The 18,556-nt window shown below is 47.4% G+C and overlaps 1 protein-coding gene across 2 annotated transcripts in view; it reads right to left on the reverse strand.

Annotated features, from left to right (window-relative positions):
- Positions 1–18,556, reverse strand: part of lin-28 (protein lin-28 homolog) — a 213,063-nt gene that overhangs the window by 179,544 nt on the left and 14,963 nt on the right. The window contains exon 1 of one of the 2 annotated variants that reach the window (XM_077632070.1): positions 16,288–16,495. The exons of the other annotated variant lie outside the window; for it this stretch is intronic. Within the exon in view, the coding sequence (XP_077488196.1) occupies positions 16,288–16,435 (148 nt within the window). The 5' untranslated portion in view covers positions 16,436–16,495. Of the gene's footprint in view, positions 1–16,287; positions 16,496–18,556 lie in introns of those variants that run through there. 2 annotated transcript variants of the gene reach the window in all.

Consider the following 18,556-nt stretch of genomic DNA (forward strand, 5'->3'; position numbering starts at 1 on the left):
TGAGACAGATACTGCGCCATTTCCTTTCCCCAAAAAACCAATTATTAATTATTATTAACGAACAACTGCTAGCCAGCGGCTCCGTCTAAAACCAAACTTAACACCCTAGCCACACCTACTGTCGACTGTCATAAACTCACATTGTAGATATAAGACTCGGTGAGGAGAGCTGTCATCCGGGGTCGCTAAAGAAAGCGGTGACCTTTCGTCCGCGTCAGCTCAAAACTCATGGGGTTCAGTTCGGTTAAGTTTTTTGTCCGGCGCCCAGAGAATGTATCAGGAACTTCCAGCGCACTACGTAGGAGCATGCACAGAAGAGCTTCCTCCCGACTGTAATATAAGAGGTGGCCGTAACTGCGTGGGGAAGTAGGATCCGCAGGTTGCAACGAACGCCACGGATGATGCTTGCACAAGTCACGCGGCCTCAGCGCAGGCATATTTTGAGGGTCATTGCAAAATCTGGTGAGAATGATTATGTCCTGTCTTCTTGAAAAAAAAAATAATCAAGACGGAAAGGAACTATGTGTTCAGCGTTCATCTGTCATAGCGGACTGATATAGAAGGCCATTGACATGAAACACGGGTTCTGCCGAGTTGGTTTAGTGTAGGCATCAAAGAGTGTCTGGGCCAAGTGCAATCTGCCCCATGCAAGCATTGAAAGCGACTTCTCGACGTAACAACACATTTCTTATTGTGTAAATAGTTTGCATATATTACTTCTCCCCCTATCCTCTCTTCCTGTCCCCTCACCTCTTTCGTTTCATTTCTCCATTCTGCCTGCTATCCTTTATTTCCGCTACCCCAGCTCCGGTGCTTCAGTATCGATGGCAGATGCCGGGGCTAGCAATAATCTTTTCCCTCCTTTTTATTATTATTTTAATAAAACCACTTACTACTGCGTAACGAAAAGAACTCCGAACAGGAAATAAAGCAACTTGCTTGGCACCTACACTGAAATACGGGCTTACGATTAAACACAGGCATATCAAAGTCTACAGGTTAATCAGCATACTTGTGAAGTGATTAAAGCATGAATTGAGATTCTTTTTCTAGCGGAATACATTTCAAGTGAAATTTCGAGATTTAATTATAACGGTTCTGTTACTATTCTATTCATTTGCATTCTTAGTCAATGTCTGCATGCTCCGTCGCGGCGGATTATAAGATTAGAATAGAGTCGAATCGACAGAATTAACTGTTGTTATGCCGGCCCTATGAAGCGTCCAAAGCCCACGTTTTTACGCGAAGAAAAGGCGGCATCGTCGTCGGCGTCGTTGACCGTGAGCGAAGAATCCACGAAACATCCCCTCAGGAACAACCTGAGAAGTGAGAGGGGGGGGGGGGGGGCACCTTGTAACGTCATTAAAACATGCCCAACGGATACCGCGGTGGCTCAGTGGTTAGAGCGCTCGGCTACTGATCCGGAGTACCCGGGTTCGAACCCGACCGAGGCGTCCGCATTTCGATGCAGGCTAAACACAAAAAGGCGCAAGTGTGCTGTGCGAAGTCAGTGCACGTTAAAGATCCCCAGGTGGTCGAAATTATTCCGGAGCCCTCCACTACGGCACCTCTTTCTTCCTTTCTTCTTTCACTCCCTCGTTTATCCCTTCCCTTACGGCGCGGTTCAGGTGTCCGCCGATATGTGCGACATATACTGAGCCATTTCCTTTCCCCAACAACTAAACTAATCGTGAGCAAACTGCCCACCTTGGCAGGTGGCGGTTCAATTAAGGATAGGTCGCGAGAGACTGCTCGGCACCTCACCGGTGGCAGCACCTGTCATCGCAGGGCAATGGCGCATCGCTTAACCGCTACAATACTACGGCTGGTATGAGGACTCCCAGCGACCTGTGGATGCAGAGTAGAGAATGACTAACTACGCATAGGTGGCCATTAATCCATAAACACTGTGGTGTCATGCTTTTACGGCAGAGCTTAAGTATACCCTCCATTTTTTTTCTTCAGGAGTCGCAGTGGAACGCATACTACATAATGGCATCTGTGCTTTTTTCATTGCTTTTTTTTACTCTGCATGCGCACCAAGGCTTTTTTTTTTCTTTAGTCTCGCTACCATAGAGCGCTGTGCTGCAAACAAAAAATAAACACGCCTGTGACAGGATTGGTAAGATCACCATATCTTCAGCTATGGAGATGCGCTTGCACTTAATTGGAAGAGCGTTGTTACTTTAACTTTCCCACACCAAACTGAGGCAGTTTATCGATTCTCGCCGCTTCTCACTGGACCCCGCGAATTCCCGTGGGCAGGAGACCCGCCCGGCGATCTCTGTACACGCTATCGCATTTGTAAAGTACGTAAAACAAAACCTCCGAGGCCAAACAGGAAGCCGCTCTGCTGGCCGCTGCGTGCCCTTCGGCATTAGGGCTTGTCTTCCCAAAGTCCTTGCTCGATAAACAGAGGGAGAAGCAGCAGCAGTAGATCGCGCGCGCCGCTCTGTTCATTCATCCCGCAGCCGTGTTTCTCCCTTTTTTTTCCCTATCCCGTTTGAAGCGAATTGCGCTTCCGCGATCAGCTTCCCGCTCGGAATAATTGGGGGGACGACTAGATATCCGCCCACAATTCATTCCACTCGGGATGAGGCCCCGACGAATGAGAAAACAAGCAGACCCGCCGCCGCCGCTCTTCCAGCGGCAAAAACGAGGGAAAGGGGGGAGGGGGGAGCGGCATAAAGACGATGTCAGTACACATCCTTCTTTGGCCATCTTGCCAACCCCATTTCGTTTCCGCATTTCCCCCGTGCACGGCCCTTTCCACGAACCTCCCCACGGCAGCAGCACAGGCCTCATTTTCTTTTCTGAAAATAAAGCCCCTCCAGAGAGTGGAGACGCTCAGGCTCTGGGGAAAAAAACGGTAAGAAAACAAAAGCGGGAAGAGAATGGGGAAGGCTTTAGGAGACGAACGCGCAAACAAGCTCGAACGTCGCGAGGGAAGAAAGTAAAGAAGACCGGGCAAAGTCTACGGGCCATCGCCGGGCGCTTGAAGAAAGCACAAAAAGCGGAATTGAGGAAATAAAGGAAAAAAGGAAAACAAGCAATATCGAAGAGCCGAAACTTGTAGGAACTATACAGCGCCGACCAACGGCTGCAGCGCGATGGAAAGGAAGCCAAGAGAACGGGGTTAGAAAGAAGAGGAGCAGAGAAAGAACGAAACAAAGAAATGTGAAGACGGCAAAAGCTCTCCTTTTTCGATCCGGTCCAATAACAAGCTGAGCGCCGCGCGCGCTCGCGCGCGCCGCCGCGAAGAAGCGGTGCAACCTTTCTCTCCCTTTCTTCCCCAAAGCTCCCTCTCTCTGTCGAAGCGGCGCGGGTGGCCTTATTTTTCCAATTTTATACGAAGCCGGAAAACAGCTCTTCGCTGATGGGAAGAAAGAGAGCGGGCCGCTGTCGCCGATCGAGGAAATGAAATCGAAGTAAAACTAAAGAATAAATCGCACGTCTCAAAGAAGTTTCCCTTTATGCCTCTTTCTTTCTGGTCGCAGCCCTTACTTTTTTTCTTTACTCCTGTTGTACTTTCTTCGCTTATATTGCCTTCCTTCGCTCTTTCCACCACATTTCGTTTCCCTCTCTCCCTCTGTGAACATACTCTACACAGACTGCAGCAGCAACGGCCGGGACCTGCAATAGCGCTGCTGCTGCGCAGAGCAGGCTTGTTGTCCAATAACGCAAGACCGCCTCCTCGCGAGCTTTTCAACCAATGGAAAAACGGAGCGGCCGGCTGCAGTCGGCGCCTTGCGCGCTCTTCCATTAAACTTTATGCGGGCGCACCGCCTCTCCTATTCCATCTCCCTTTTTTTTTCTTTCGATTCCGAATTTTCTGCGTTACACGGAGGGATGGCGTCCTGTTCTTGCAGACGCTTCGGAGATGGAAGATGTCGGAGTAGAATGGGGAAAGAAACGGGGGGGGGGGGGGGGGTAGTGGTTGCCGGATCTTAATAAAAAGACTAGATTAAATTATGTGAAGAGAAAATATAGCATAAGTGGTCCTTCTACCATGCATTAATACTTGTACATGCATTTGATTTAACATCTATAGGGAACGGAAAAGTAAGAAGTATAATAGAGAGAGACGGGCTAGTTGGTGAATATTAGTAGAGTGCATATTGAAACCGCGCAAAAAAAGGCAAGGGGCGAGGAAGAAACCAACAGGACAGAGCGCGGAAAGTAAGTAATCGCAGCACACATCTCGCAGCAAATGCATGTTCGTTTATTTATTTACTTATCTGCTTACTCTCTTATGTACCTACTCACTTACCTACTCACCTACTTACTTATTTACCGTAACTTCCGGACTATAGTCCACACCCGGTGTATAGTCCGCAGGGCCAAATTTCGGCTATAAATGTAATTTTTCGAAGTTACAATATTGAAGCTGATTTCACATCGGAGCTGATTTCGCTGTTATTTAGCACGGTAACATGCCGTATGGGCTGACTTAGGGGCAGGCATTTTTTCTTTTATAGACACCAGTAGGCTTCTCCTGCTCTGAAAAACGATCTGAAAAAAATGATGCATAGTCCACACACATAGATAGATATTCCGCATGATGCAAAATTTCAGCTTTTAAACGTGTACAGTCAGAGAAATATACTCCGGAAATTACGGTACTTACGAACGATCCGAAAAATAAAACCAGGTGCTGTCCACGTGATGCAAAATTTCAGGATTTAAACACGTGTAGTACGCGGACTTTAGTCCGGAAGTTACGGTACTTACTTATACAAGTACCTGAAACACTCTTGTTGCTTTGTGCCTTCTTGCATAATAAAACTTACATCTTATTTCATTCTCATTTCTGGACCGACGCAGTGGCTCAGTGGTTATAGCGCTCGGCTGCTGACCCGAAAGACGCGGGTGCGATCCCGGCCGCGGCGGTCGCATTTCGATGGAGGCGAAATGCAAGAGACCCGTGTACTGTGCGTTGTCAAAAGTAGGGCTGGTTGTTGCATGTTCTTGCGGCTAAAAGCAGCGCTTACACGAGGCAGAGGAGGACAGGGACGGCGTCGTGTCCCCACCTTCCTCTGCCTCGTGCAATAAAGCGCTGTTTTTCTTCGCAAGCTCTTCATGTGCTTGTTAAGGGAACAACCGCCAGATTTAGTTGTGAATACACCAAACAGTAGTTGCCAGGTGGTAGACATGAAGAATACGAATTGCATAAGGAACCTTTAGCAAGCAACTATGAGGTCCGCCTTTTTTTCTTTTTTATTTCGGGCATAGGCATGTCGTTGCAGTGTAAGGGTTATTTTTTTTTTGTCCCCAGCAGGGAACGGAATTCATTTCAATGTCGGTCTTGCGTAAAGGCCTCTCACCGAGAGCACAACAAGCGACCTCTAGCGACAAAGTAAGGACATGAAGCTTACGTGGCCGCGAGATATTTAGCGTCACTACTTTGTGTTTCAGCTTGAATGTGTGTGCATATTTTTTGCCTGCAAACATAGAGTCTATTGTGCGGCTTCACGGGTTCACAAGAGACAAAACAAGCCAAGTAGAGTCCCGAAAGTGCGTCGTTGCGTAACAAGGGGCGGAAAAGCGCCAGAGCTGTGTGCACTTCGAACGGAGACAGTGTGACCGAAAATAATAAAGAACGCAACAGCCCGCTGCTGGCGAGCTACATAATTCTTTTTGCATATACCCGCGCGCCATGCAGCATTTTGCCCCTGCCCGGAATCTAGCTGGTCGAGGCATGCTAAAAGAAATCCATTTTACGTAAGCGTGCGTGCGTGCGTGAAAGCGGCCCTTCTTATTGATCGAGAGAGCGGCGAGATTACACTTCTCTCGAAGCCTAGTGTACACGACGCAATCCTTTTTTTTTTCCTATTATATCCTTCCCTTTTCTTTCACCCCAAAGACCCTGTTTTCGACTGGGGACGAAGATCGAATACTCCTGGAGAGATGAAAAGAGTCCAGTAACACAAAAACACGAAGCTACATGCGCGCTTAAAATAAAGGAAGCCAGCGAAGCCTCTCTGACGACGACGGCCATAGCGTAGGATGATTGCATTTCTTTGATCGCCCTTTATTTCGACGATTTATTCCTAGCTTAGAGGAAACAGAATGCACAGTATTGCGGGATACAAGGACAGGCCACGGAGGAGGATGCGGGGAAGGTGAGGCATCTCGGAGTCTCCACCATTGAGAAAGGGGCAGAGATGACCGCTGAGCCTGGAGCGCGTGCACACAATGCGACGTGCTGGACGGAGGCCACGGCGGCTGCTTTCGACAGTCGCCGCAGTGAGTCGGTTGCCTGGACTGCCGTTCGAACTATTCTCGTGTCCGATGCCTCCACGCTTTCTAGATCGGCTCGTGGCTGGTATACCGCTGCAGGAGACGTGAACAGCTCTTACTCGTTTGGCTTATTACGTTCCGGCGATGCGCCTTTCTGGAAAGCAAACTCCGGAGATGTGAGTCGAAGTGGATGGCTGTGTAGCGTAGCCTTCGGGATCCGCGTTTAAAAATTGGATGCCGACGCACGCATTTTACTTCCAAAATCGGCCGATGATGGCGCCACTAGTATTTAGTTTTTTTTTCTAGATTACATAAAAGCTTCATTTTCGGTGAGAGCAATCTCTCCGATTAGAACGCGGCATCCTATCGGTACTCATCACCCTCTTCTTGTCCTAAGAGTCCCTTTAGTGGAGGCTCCAATAGACCAGCCTAAACATCCGTCATCAAAGCCAGCGCAATGTTATTTACAGGCACCGACAAAAGCTGCACTCTGAAGATCGAACGCTCCCGTCTCAGCATATGCCGCTCCGTAGAAGGCGGTGACGCTTCGGTGACGTCATGAACGCTTCGCGAAGCGCACAGGCCGTGAAGCGACAATGTGTCTTCACCAGACCTTAGTTTGCGAGGCTCCTAAGTAGGGCTCCCTTAGGCCTGCGTGCCGGGGGATCCAAAAAGGAGTTTCATTTCGGTGGAAATAAACGTTTTGATGATGATGATGAAGCGCACTGGCGATCGCAGCCTTATATACCTGAAGCGCGGCCACGTTTCGCGCCCCCGGCCGCGGATTGAAAAGCGTACAGACTATCGCAACGCTAAACGCACATCGTAAAATGCTTCTCTCGGTTAAACCGCTCGCTTATTCGAGTTGGAATCTGGCGCTCAGGTAGCATACGACCGTCTTTCTTTTTTAATACCAACTTTAGACGGTGCCCTTTTCCGATTTGATCGGAATTATTTATAACTCTGCGTCGTCTACAGCATGGCGACCCGCCGTAACAAGCAGCTTTCTCACAGTGCGCGTTTAGCGTTGCTACAGACTGTACATCCACAAATACGTTATGCACGCTAGCAACCTTAACCGCGCATAGTAATTACTGCGTTTTTTTTTTGCAAATTAACGCCTTTAAGGTTGAAGAGCATTCAGTAGAGAGCCTGGGAGGGGGCAATCTGGCAGTTCACTTTTCTACTTATATTCTTTTCGGTCCTCATCATTGCTTCAAACGAAGCCACGCCTCCCCTGTTGTCGGGTAAGTCGGCGGCGCGAACAGTAATACCGGAAAAGAATTGCAGGAATATAACTAGCACATTATGCTGGCCTTCAGCCTGTATCGAGGCGAAAACATAGCGTTGATGAAAAATGTGAAGCATAATGTAAGAGTCGAAAGGTTTCCATGAACGGAAGGCATGTGAAATTGGGGTTTAGTGGTATAAATATATCGTGTTAATTATTCTGGGTGGCTTTCCATTCAAGAAAGGTAAACAGCTATATGCTCATCTGCCATCAGAGCGCAACTGTGAACTTCTTTGTTATTTGTCGCCAATTTTCTTTTTCACCCTACAGGTTGGCGTGGCATGCCATCAGGGGTCCGCCCAAAATTTTATTATGTTTCTAGTCCTTTAAGCACTCTTCTTCTGTCGATCTTCCTGTTTCTCGCACTTCGCTTCTTGGAAGTAAAAGATCAATTGACAGTCAGCGCTTGTCCGTGTGTGTCTCTTATGTCCTTTATCCTCGTGCGCTGTTTAGGTGTCGCTGTTTCACACATCTCAAAGCGCCGCCTTAGTGACAATTTTTTATGCACCGTCACGCGCGGCGCACTGCGACGTTTTGAAAGCAAACTGCAAACCACCGAGCGCTCTCTACAACGGGTTGCTACAACACAGCCAAAGCTTCATGGAACATTGCTTTATAAATAATTTGGTCTAGGAAGCACCTACTAAAGGTGTTAGATAGGTTTCGCTTTCTGATAGTGCGACCATGGTTTAGATGGCGGAAATGAACGACAACACATTCAAGTAAAGGTTCACAATTTCCTCTTTCCAATAAGAGCCCCATATTTCGATACAGTCCCCACTAGCATTGATTCACTTCGGCTGCGGGTCCGCTGTTCACTGCATTTCACCTGGGAAGCCCGAGGGGAACCCCACTGCCTCGCCCACTTCACAGCCCCTATGCCTCGCGCCTTCGGACTTGCGGCCGTTTCCCCGGGATAAAGAAACATCCTAAGCGTGCGCGCACTGTGTCTGACAAAGAGGTCCCCAATGCTGTGCGCTGCTGTTGTCTTCGACAGCTCTCATTTTCCAGCGACGACATGCAACGAGTAATGCAGGGGTGGAATATGTGAACCATCGCGTTAGCGAGGTCTGTGTCAAAGCGCCCTGAGCTCAGTTAAAGAAGACATCGCAAACTCCTACTTGAATGTAGTACCTTACAATTTCATCGCTTAATAGAAAAGGTACACCGTACGGAGAAACCTCGAGTATCCCTCATTGTTCCTAAGAAAGCTACAGACCGCTCGCTAGCCGGTCAGAACAGGATCACTTGCCGTCAGTTTCACGGGGGAGTCCCCATTCTCTACTACGAAATTTCGTCAGCGATGCAAGCTCGGAGGCAACATGCGAAATCCTATAGGCGTTCAAAAGGGGGCATGCAGAGCCCACGATGCACTACGAAAATGGATTTCGCTGATTTTTCTTTATTTCTTTTCATCATTTTCACTTCTTTCACTCATTCTCCGTCCCGTGGCACGGCCCACGCTATAGGGTCCCCTCCTCTGGGAAATGATTGGAATGGAGGAAAAGCATCCGGGCCTTTCTCTTTCGGGGCTGCAGCCCTTCCCGCATAGGAACGGGCATATAAGACCATCGCGTAAGAGCTATCGATGCGTGGCTGCGCAAGCAGCAATCGCCCGAGATCGCCTCCTTTAAATGCGCCCGCGTCTGTACACGTATACGAGTGCCGCCCACCACACAGCCGGAGTCCATCTTCATTTCGCGGACGCAGGCTGTTTAGTTCGTCCGCTGCCCCATAGAAAAAAAAAGGGGGCGAACGTTGAATTGCTTTTGGGGCGTTTAAGGAAGAAGAAACTAAAGCGCTATCCACAAGAGGAGAAGAGTGCTTTTTATTTCTCTTTTATTTTCACAGCCATACATAGGTGTTTTTTTAGAGAGGGGGGAGGGGGTATAAAGGGCGTGGGCATCATCGAATGTCGTAATATGTCGTCTAAAACTCCTAGGGTTCCCGTCTGCAAGGGACGTGCAAGCAGTGGAATTGGCGCTCTAAGGAATGTTCCAACCGCGGCCGTGATGTGCAGGCTGGCTTCTTTGGAATGCGTGCAGTCATGAAGAAGGTAGAGGATGTGGTGCAGTACGCCCATCGCTTTCAGTTCTTACCGGAAGACCGGTAGATTTTATTCACCTTTATGTGCAGTTTCACGCAAGACCACGTAATACAAATTACATAAAGTCGCGTAAGCCTGTTACCTACTTGTGTTTCAAACGAGACATGCAAAACTTGTCTGTGAAGTACTGAAAATCGCGGCATTTCTAGTGTCCACCATTTCGGCCCTGTGATTTCTAATCTGACTGCTTGATTAAGTGCACGCCACTTCTTAAGAGAAATACTGTGAGTGGAAAGTCACAGCACGAGAATCGAAACAAGAGCGCGCATTACATGAGGACCTAGTATTGTTGGGAAGCGTTTCTTGCTTTTTTTTCCCCTCTCGCACTGAACCAAGAACGCTACATCCATTCCGAAAGTGCCTCATAATAGAGAGATGAGCATGGTGCAATCCGTGGCCGCTACGGCGATCCGCTTCCGCGGGAAGCCTCTGGGCATGCGCAGGCCGCACTGAGGGCGGCAGGCGTCAGCTGTGCGCGAACGCCTGCAGTGACGGACCAATCAGCGCGCGCGAACCGGTGGCGTAAAAGCGGTTCACGATAGCGGCCGCGGATCGCGCTATGCCAGATCTAGCTACTATTCTCATTTAGTCTGGGGCACAACGACCGACAAAAACCTTAGTAGTCTTTTAAGGATGCAAAAAAAGGTTTTACGGATCATTAATAATTTGCCTAAGTTTTACTCAAGTAAATTTATCTTCAGAAATCTTAAGGTCATTCCAATAACTAAAATGTATCATTATAAACTCCTACGCGAATATAAACTCAGCATCAAGGAAAATCAAAGGCTGTTTTTGGACATATCGAACTTAGAATTAATAGGCAACGCGGCCTACAATACGAGGACAACAGACCGTTGGAAAGTGCCAAAATGCCGTACGAACTATGGGTTTCAGAGTCTTAGGAATAACCTGCCTCGATTACTAAATGAACATATTAAAGCGGGAACAGATATTTTAGGACTAAATTTCCGGAACCTGAAGGCGTTGTTTTATTAATTTGCATGTCCCTAATACACACCACACATTTCATAAACAAAACACCTTGTACAGATATTTAGTCACTGTTTCATTATGACTGCATGTCTTTATTTCCCGACCGTTCCATGAGCTTGTCGCCATACCTTTCATAAAAATGCCAAGTTATGATTTTGTTTGTCTCTGTATATTTCTGTATATTTTTTTCTGTACATTTGTTTCTGGATTGTGTTGCCGTCAATGCCAGGGGGGACCAAGATTTTTTTTTTCAAGCCGTAAAGGAACGGCTTTTCTTCTTGGCCCCTTTCACAATGTGTACGTCATGTTGTGAAGAACAAATAAAAATGAATGAATGAATGAAAAAATTCGACTGGCGCACGGAACTGTTCACCGAGCAAGGTGCTATCACAGCAACTGCACCAGGCTGCAGGGATAGGGGAGATGGGGATTGAAAGAGAAAGGACAGCCGATGATTAGGGAGACGCAGAGCATCGTAGCCTGTGGTTGACCGGGGAGAAGGGATTGATGGAGGGGAAGACGAGAAGGGGAGAGGAGGGCGCGCAGGACACTCAGGGACAGCAAGCGGAGATCGGAGGCGCCGTAGTACATGTCAGGAGATAGTAAACGCGTGCCGTTGCAAGCGCGGAATGAACCGGATGGGAAACTTTATTCATCAGCTCATTAGAAGCTTGTTAGTTTCTTCTTAGAGGAATGTCCATAATGACCCAAGCGTAGAATTTTCAAAGCAGGCGCTTATGCCGCAGGATTTCTTTCACGTTTTTTTGCCCAGGGTGCGCAAAATCCAGGCAGAAAAAAATCTTCACTTACGGCGGTGGGTACTATCTGACAGCTTACAAGTAGTTCGAGCTTTTCGCTTTTCAGTAGCTGAAGCAAATAAAGTTAGCACATTTGTATTTCCTAAGGAATGGGAGCATACAAAACTTCGCTTATTCGTACAAAACTTTGCTTCAAGTTATAGACATCATTTCTCACTCTGCCAGTGAGTATTGAGAACAAATTAACTCAGTGCCTCGAGCTCAATTCTTTTTGCTGCAGGTTTATCAGCTTTTCCGCTTTTTACAGAAATATACCGTTTCTCTTCAAATGCCTCGTGCTTTACTCAACATTTTCCGCGGATTCAATTCTCGTGGCCTTTTTTTTTAATATTTAACCTTCAAACCCCAATCTTCGCTTCACGTATAACGGTACTCTGACATTCAAGGCGTCTTTCAACGCCACATGTTGAACTGCCGGCCCATGTCGCGAGCATCACAATGAAAAAGCGTATTGTTGGTGGCCGACTTGAGCCAGCAGTTCTTACCTGGTACAAAAATCTTTATTAGATGTATTTATCAACATGCCTGAAGACGCAGAAGTGCGCAAAAAATTTTAAGCGCAAGGTGTTAAAATGTGAAAAGGAGCCAGAAATGGTGTATAGTTTTTTTTAGCGGTAAAACGGTATTGTATTTCCTGCGCACAGGAAACACGAAGGTGGAAATGCTCGCGGCACGTGGAGGAGGACGCTACGGAAAAAAGTGGTACGGTTTTAACCTACCTAAACCGAGTAAGCCTGTTGTGTGTGTTGTTGTTGTGTGTGTTGAGGCTGGTGGGCTCATGGTGTTGCTTTGCTGGTCGTCGGCACGTCTGGCTACGATATTAGACTCATGAGGTTCTCATGACGTCGCAGCTGCAATGCAGCATAGCCAGGCAGGAAAAGGAAAAGGGACTTTTCTCCCCTTTGCTAGGGAGAGTGGCACTGCCATTGATAGTTCTCCGCGAGCATAGCTTGAAATCGGAAGTGCCTGGAAATGGACCACTTGCAAAATTCTGCAAGTCAGCTTCTCCGCAAGGATTATGATTTTTTTTTTTAGGAAGGGGAGGAAGGAGGTTACCGGAAGGTTACCTGTATAAACTTTTCAGTGAAATCAAGATATCCCCACACTAGTCATTTTATCACCAACAATAAGCGGGAAAAAAATGTATGGCGACTTGCGCTTAGCACCTCATGCTCTCTTTTTGTGTTCCTAGTAGTGATGAGAACACAGTGCGAACAAGAGGAGTAAGTAGAGGCAGGTACCCTCCTGGGGAAGGCTCCATTGTACCCTTTCGACATGTCCCCTTTACACCCGATCTCGAAAACTGATGGCAACCGTCTTGAGTTCAGGTTTACGCGGATGAAGGTGAATACCCCTCCCCATTTTTAAAAAGATTACAATGGAGGGCGAATATACTCATCTCCCCTCACGCTAACCCCTGTTGTGGGTAGCGCATGAAGTGAAAACGCAGTCGGTGAACGACGGTTCTTGGTCGGAAAACTTCTTCCTGGTAAAGCCTTCGTTTGAGGGGCTTTACTTCCTGTAAGTCAGCTTTCCAGCAAATTTTAAAAGTTGCCCATTGTGAAATGGAGTTAACCGCGACGTCATGAAAATCGGTCTACGGCATTGGCTGGAGGGCCTCCTTCGAGGTTCATTTGCCGCTGTCTTGTTGACATTTAGCGTCACACGAGTCATTGCACACTTGCCTTGCGATGGGAACAATACTGTCCCCCACATTGTGCCCTGTGAGTCACCTGTGTTTTCTTCCGAAAAACGGCTTATCGTGGGGAGGGGGAGGGAAGATTTTTGGGGCCGCCTGGAACCCCACTTCTTTTTGTGGGCTTCGAAGACACTTGACAACGATATCAAATCACACCACAAGGTCGAGCAAAACAGAAAAAAAGAAAGAGCAGAAATACTTTTCTGGTATAAAGCGACTGCTCAGGTGTAGCGGTGGTCCCGGGTTTGAACCCCGGACCAGGACGATTTTTTTAACTACGAAGTTTCTGAGAAAGCTGTATAGCTTTCCTTTGCAGTCGTATGGCTGCGCTCGGGTGGATGTCAATGAGTAATTACTCCCTCATTACAAATCTACTCCACCTTGGGGGATACCCCTAAACATTTGACCCATCTGTTCCCACTTCGAGTTAATGATAAATTCGCTCTCACCCTACCATAACCTTGCCGTCCCGGTTAGCTCAGTTGGTAGAGCGACTGCTCCGGTGTAGCGGTGGTCCCGGGTTCTAACCCCAGACCAGGACGAATTTTTTAACTACGAAGTTTCTGAGAAAACTGCATAGCTTTCCTTTGCAGCCGTATGGCTGCGCTCTGGTGGATGTCAATGAGTAATTACTCTCTTATTAGAAATACTTTTCGCCCAAGGTTTGAGAAAAACTTGCGCGCGATCACAGACAAGCAAGAGGTTGGTGGCAGTAGAGTACAGCAGCTACAAAATAGTCTGCCGCCAGGTGGAGCACGTCACATGCTAACTTTGGCGCGAATTTTAAACCCCTGCAGAAAATACATACACAACTTTCAGAGCCTGCAAAACGTAAACAGTAGGTTCGATATGGATGAAAACTGCTGCGTGACAATCAAGAAAGAAAAATATCAAATGTTTGGGACGAAATGTTGATATTTAGCGATAGCTATAGTTTCCATGTATTTCCCATACCTGCACACCGCTAAGCAATTTCTACTTTTCACTGTAGAGCGATCAAAGCCTAATCGGCCACCGTACGCTTTAACTGGTGCCATAAAGTATTGTGAAAAGCAGAATCACCGAAGCTAGCTACACTGCAACGCCCAGGAACGGAGTTTTCCTACGAAGACGAAATATGACGATGAATATAAGTTCACGCACAATGCTCGCAGTATCCACTTTTTTGGCATTAATTTGAATTCATGGTGGCAATTAAACAGTCATGAATGATATCGAAGGCACTAGTCCCCACTTAGCCCAGCACCGACCCCGACTGATGCCTAGTGTTCATCCGATGGCCCGGCAGCACGCATCGTCCAGCGATGTCTGCGAAACCGCTGATGTTGCTACGAAACATAACGTACCGTACGTAACGCATTCAGGCTGAGACATGTAAAAAATTGGCATCATCCTGGAATTTGGATCAGCCATTATAGTATCAGTGAGGTGCTGTTGTGGCTTCAAAGAACGCAAATGCCGCTGCGATATCCAACTGGCTATCCATATAACGGTGCTCCACGATCGTCGGCACGACACCCGAAGAACACCGCAAAAAGCTGGATTAAAATCCACCAAGAAGCCTTGATGTGATGAAAACGCAAAAAAAAAAAGACATTGACTTATCAGTGCGCAGATGAGAGTTTGACAAACGTCTTTCGACAGCTGCACATCGCCGGGCCATCTGCTACGCAAATCCCTAAGCACTTAAAGGAGCCAGCTTTACGTCAAAAGAATTTTGAAAATTCATACATGACCAGCAGAGCCAAAAAATATAGTCGTTAGTTTAAGTCTTAATGTCGCAGAAAGCTGAACATCTCAGGTGACAACCTTCTCTCTATGTGGGCGAAGTGATACCCAGCTGAACGTCCTTGATTTTGGATAAAATTTTAGATTAATTTTACTGCGCTATCTTGAACTTTACCTCCCGTCAGACATTTCTTTATAATGCAGATCGCTATATTACGCTAAGTACAGAAATGGTCACTTTTCCCTGTTAATTCATTGCTATCACATTTTCCCACATTTGGATGCTCGCCGATTTCACGGTATTGGTGTCATTTCGTGCTTAGTTAGAGCAGCACTCTCGCGGCATCGCAGTCAACTTTCTCCGGGATCGGCTGCTACCGAACGCCTGAGTTCATGCAAGCGCTGTGTCCTTGCTCGTAAAATATGTGTTTCACGCACAGAGCTGAATATGTCGCCTCTAGAAGATGGTGCTGTAGCCCTTGGACAACTGTCTTTACCGCACAGTGGCGTAAGCTAGAAATTGTCGAACTGGTCAGCCTTTCCTTCACCACAGTAACGATATCAAAAGAAGGCTTTTCTTCCAGCCGTATGTACGGATTATATGCCACAAACTTAAGTGATCACCGCTGTGAAGTTGATGTGGAGCTTTGCCTGAGAAACCTTTATCTTCTCCCTAAATAAGTTTTCTTTCTTTTTGCATCGCAATGAAGGAAACCACCTTTAGGTCTTTTAGAGCGCATGTAAGGGGCTGGAGCCTCACCGTAAATAAATTTCGACAAAATCAAACGCTGCGAAATAAAGAGCACAAAACCGAAATAAAACTTTGTTTTACTCTCCTTATAACATCTTTCTTTTCTTTTTTTTTCAACACAAGTGCAGTTTGCGCGCTACTACGTACAATAGGTCTCTAAACAAAATGTGACAAACGCAAATGTTAGAACATTTTGACTGTAGCAACGAAGCGGTTATGTTCCACGATCGTTTACTCAAGTAAAAGTTGCCGAGTAAACTCAACACCGTCAACTATACATTCTGTTGCTCGCAAGAGCCACACCATTGTAAATCGTTCGAAGATAGTGCGCCAACTTACAACAAGAAAATGTGACGACCTTTGGTAGAACGTGCTTTCATATGTGATGAATCAGTCGGAGGACACGGCAAGCGCGCGCTCGAAACACGCCACGCATTCGAAGATACCGCACGCGTACTCGTGGCAAACACAGGAAGTGACGCTCCACGAGAACAACCTCAATCGGCGCGCGCCGCGGTAAATGCGAGCAAGACAAGCACGGACGCCCACAGTAATCCCTTTCCGCGGACCGCACATGGCAAGACGAGGTGCGTATACAAAAGATCGCGTCGACGCGTTGCCTGTCAAAACGGATGGACGGACCGGCGTGAGGGTACGTACTGATGATGACGCTGTGTCGGTGGTGGTGCGCGGACAGGACCTCCCAGCAGGACGCTGCCGCCGCGGCCGAAGGAGGCGGCGACGAAGGCAACCGGAGAGCCACGAGGCTGGGTCCCGCGGCGTGACACGAGGCCAGGGCAGCGGTCATCGCGCAAGCACAGCCCGCTCCTCCTCAAGCTCCTGCGCAGACGGCGACCCGCGGCGCACTGGCCGGCAAGCGACTCGGGACCCGCGATTTGCCCCTCGCCGCGTGGTGGAGGCGGCGGGGGAGAGAGCGCCATCTTGGGCCGGAAGCACGCTGACCGGATGTGACGTAAGGTGTCCCGCTTCCTCTCCTCGCCGCTGACCATGGGTCGAGAGAGCGTGGTGCTGGCGACTGCTGGTGGACACGGGGGCAACTAGGTTGCGATGGGTGAGAGCCCGAGTCAACCGAGGGGGCGCAACCTGGCCGCTGTGGCGAGGATTTGGAAAGGCCGGACTTTGTTTGGAACAACCCAGTCAAGCAGTAGCCGTGAAGAAGGGCGTCGTCGTAACTGTATTCAGGCGCTCGCCGTACGAACTTCATCAAACATTGCCGAGTCATTGCTTTTTCTTCTTCCACCAACAGAAAGAGAGGGAGAAACACAAAGCAGAGAACGGTAATGGTTTCTTCTTTGACGAAGAGGCATCGCAAGGTTTCTGAACGAACTAACCATGAACTGGGTGACTATCAAGACGAAGAGCCACCGGCGGTTGCCGTATACCATGACTGGCGCGGGCACCTGTCCTAACGCAACGTTATCAACGTCATGGAAGCCGTCAAACCTTTCCCTCCTTTTCGACTTGTCATTTATTCTTTCTGTTTTCTGCAACTTGTTACGCAGGATGACAGCTTCAGCTTAAGGTTTCTTGTTTCTTGGTGAAGTTTTGAATTATGGTTTTCAAACATGGACACGTCGTACGCGCGTTTCATATGAAAGCGCGCGCACTTTTTCCACGTATATTTTAAATAGTTTAATAACAAAAAAGCCCTTCTTTTTTAAGCAAGAGGTTTCAGGGATAATGATGACTTACGCACCCGAGACCATCGCATGCACCAGAACTTCCACCGCGCTGTAAGGGGCGGATTTTGACAAGAGAAGGCAATATCGAAAATTAAGCTTTCTTATTGGGCGATTTGAACGCTTTATTCTACAAGAATTAGCACACATAATCAACATACAGTGCAAGGCAGAGGGGATGGGTCTTTAAAGATGTCGCCTGGTAAGGTCTCTAGGGGTCGTATGTCGTTTTGCAAAAAAAAAAAAAATATCCAGAACCCTTTTGTTTAACCGTATTTTCTACCACTAAAAACAATATAAGGCAATGCTGACGTGCTCAGCGTGACCGTGATCATCGTGGCACCATCATCATCATCATCAACCCATCTACGTCCGCTGAAAAACTAAGGTCTCTCCATTGGACCTGAGATGACCGTAATTAAATGGAGTTTGTTCCCTCACCCACTCTGCTCTCTTGCTGTCTCTTAAAATTACTCTTATAATTTCCCTTTCCATAGGCCGCTGCGCTGTCCTCAATTTAATTTCAAGCCTTTTTCTTAGCCTGATGTCGACAAGATACAACTACTGTGCACTTTCTTCTTGAGCTGCACTGGTAATCTGCTATGTCTACAGCTAGATATGTATTTCTGCTTTGCATTTTTATTTTTTTATTGTTTGCTGTTAATTCCCTTAGTTGACGGTGGGTTAAATATATTTGTTATTCACGACATTATAATAATGTTTTCTAGTTAACACTATCTGCCCTGTTTCTATATTTTGCCGCAATTTTTGCTTCTTTGACTGCTGTTGTCTTTCGCGATGTATTTTATTGTTTCCTTCTTTTTTCCCAGTAGGTTCAAGGAACGAGAAACCTTTTCACCTGCCTTGTGCAACTTTCTTTTCTTCAGTGTGTGCTGTGGCAGCAACATGGAGAAATGTTTTCTTCCTGGGAACATTGAGTCTTCTGTATATTTGCAACCTGAAGAAACTCAAGGGGGGCAGGAGCTGCGACACTACTTCTTATTGGCAGGACAGGTTTCATAATGCAGGAAAGCTGACTTACAGAAAGGTTTCCTGCAACAAAGAACGCTCTTTCACAAACCGCATTTTTACTTTCAGACTGCTAACTGAAGATGTGAAATCTAGGGGAGATGAGTCAGTCGCTTTCCACTGTATTCTTCGAAAAGGTGAGGGAGCTGCCGCGTGAACCTGAAGCACCTCCGATCACTATCAGCTTTGAGTAAAGGGCA

This window comes from Amblyomma americanum, chromosome 7 (assembly GCF_052857255.1).
Source record: "Amblyomma americanum isolate KBUSLIRL-KWMA chromosome 7, ASM5285725v1, whole genome shotgun sequence".
Classification (NCBI taxonomy): Eukaryota; Metazoa; Arthropoda; class Arachnida; order Ixodida; family Ixodidae; genus Amblyomma; species Amblyomma americanum.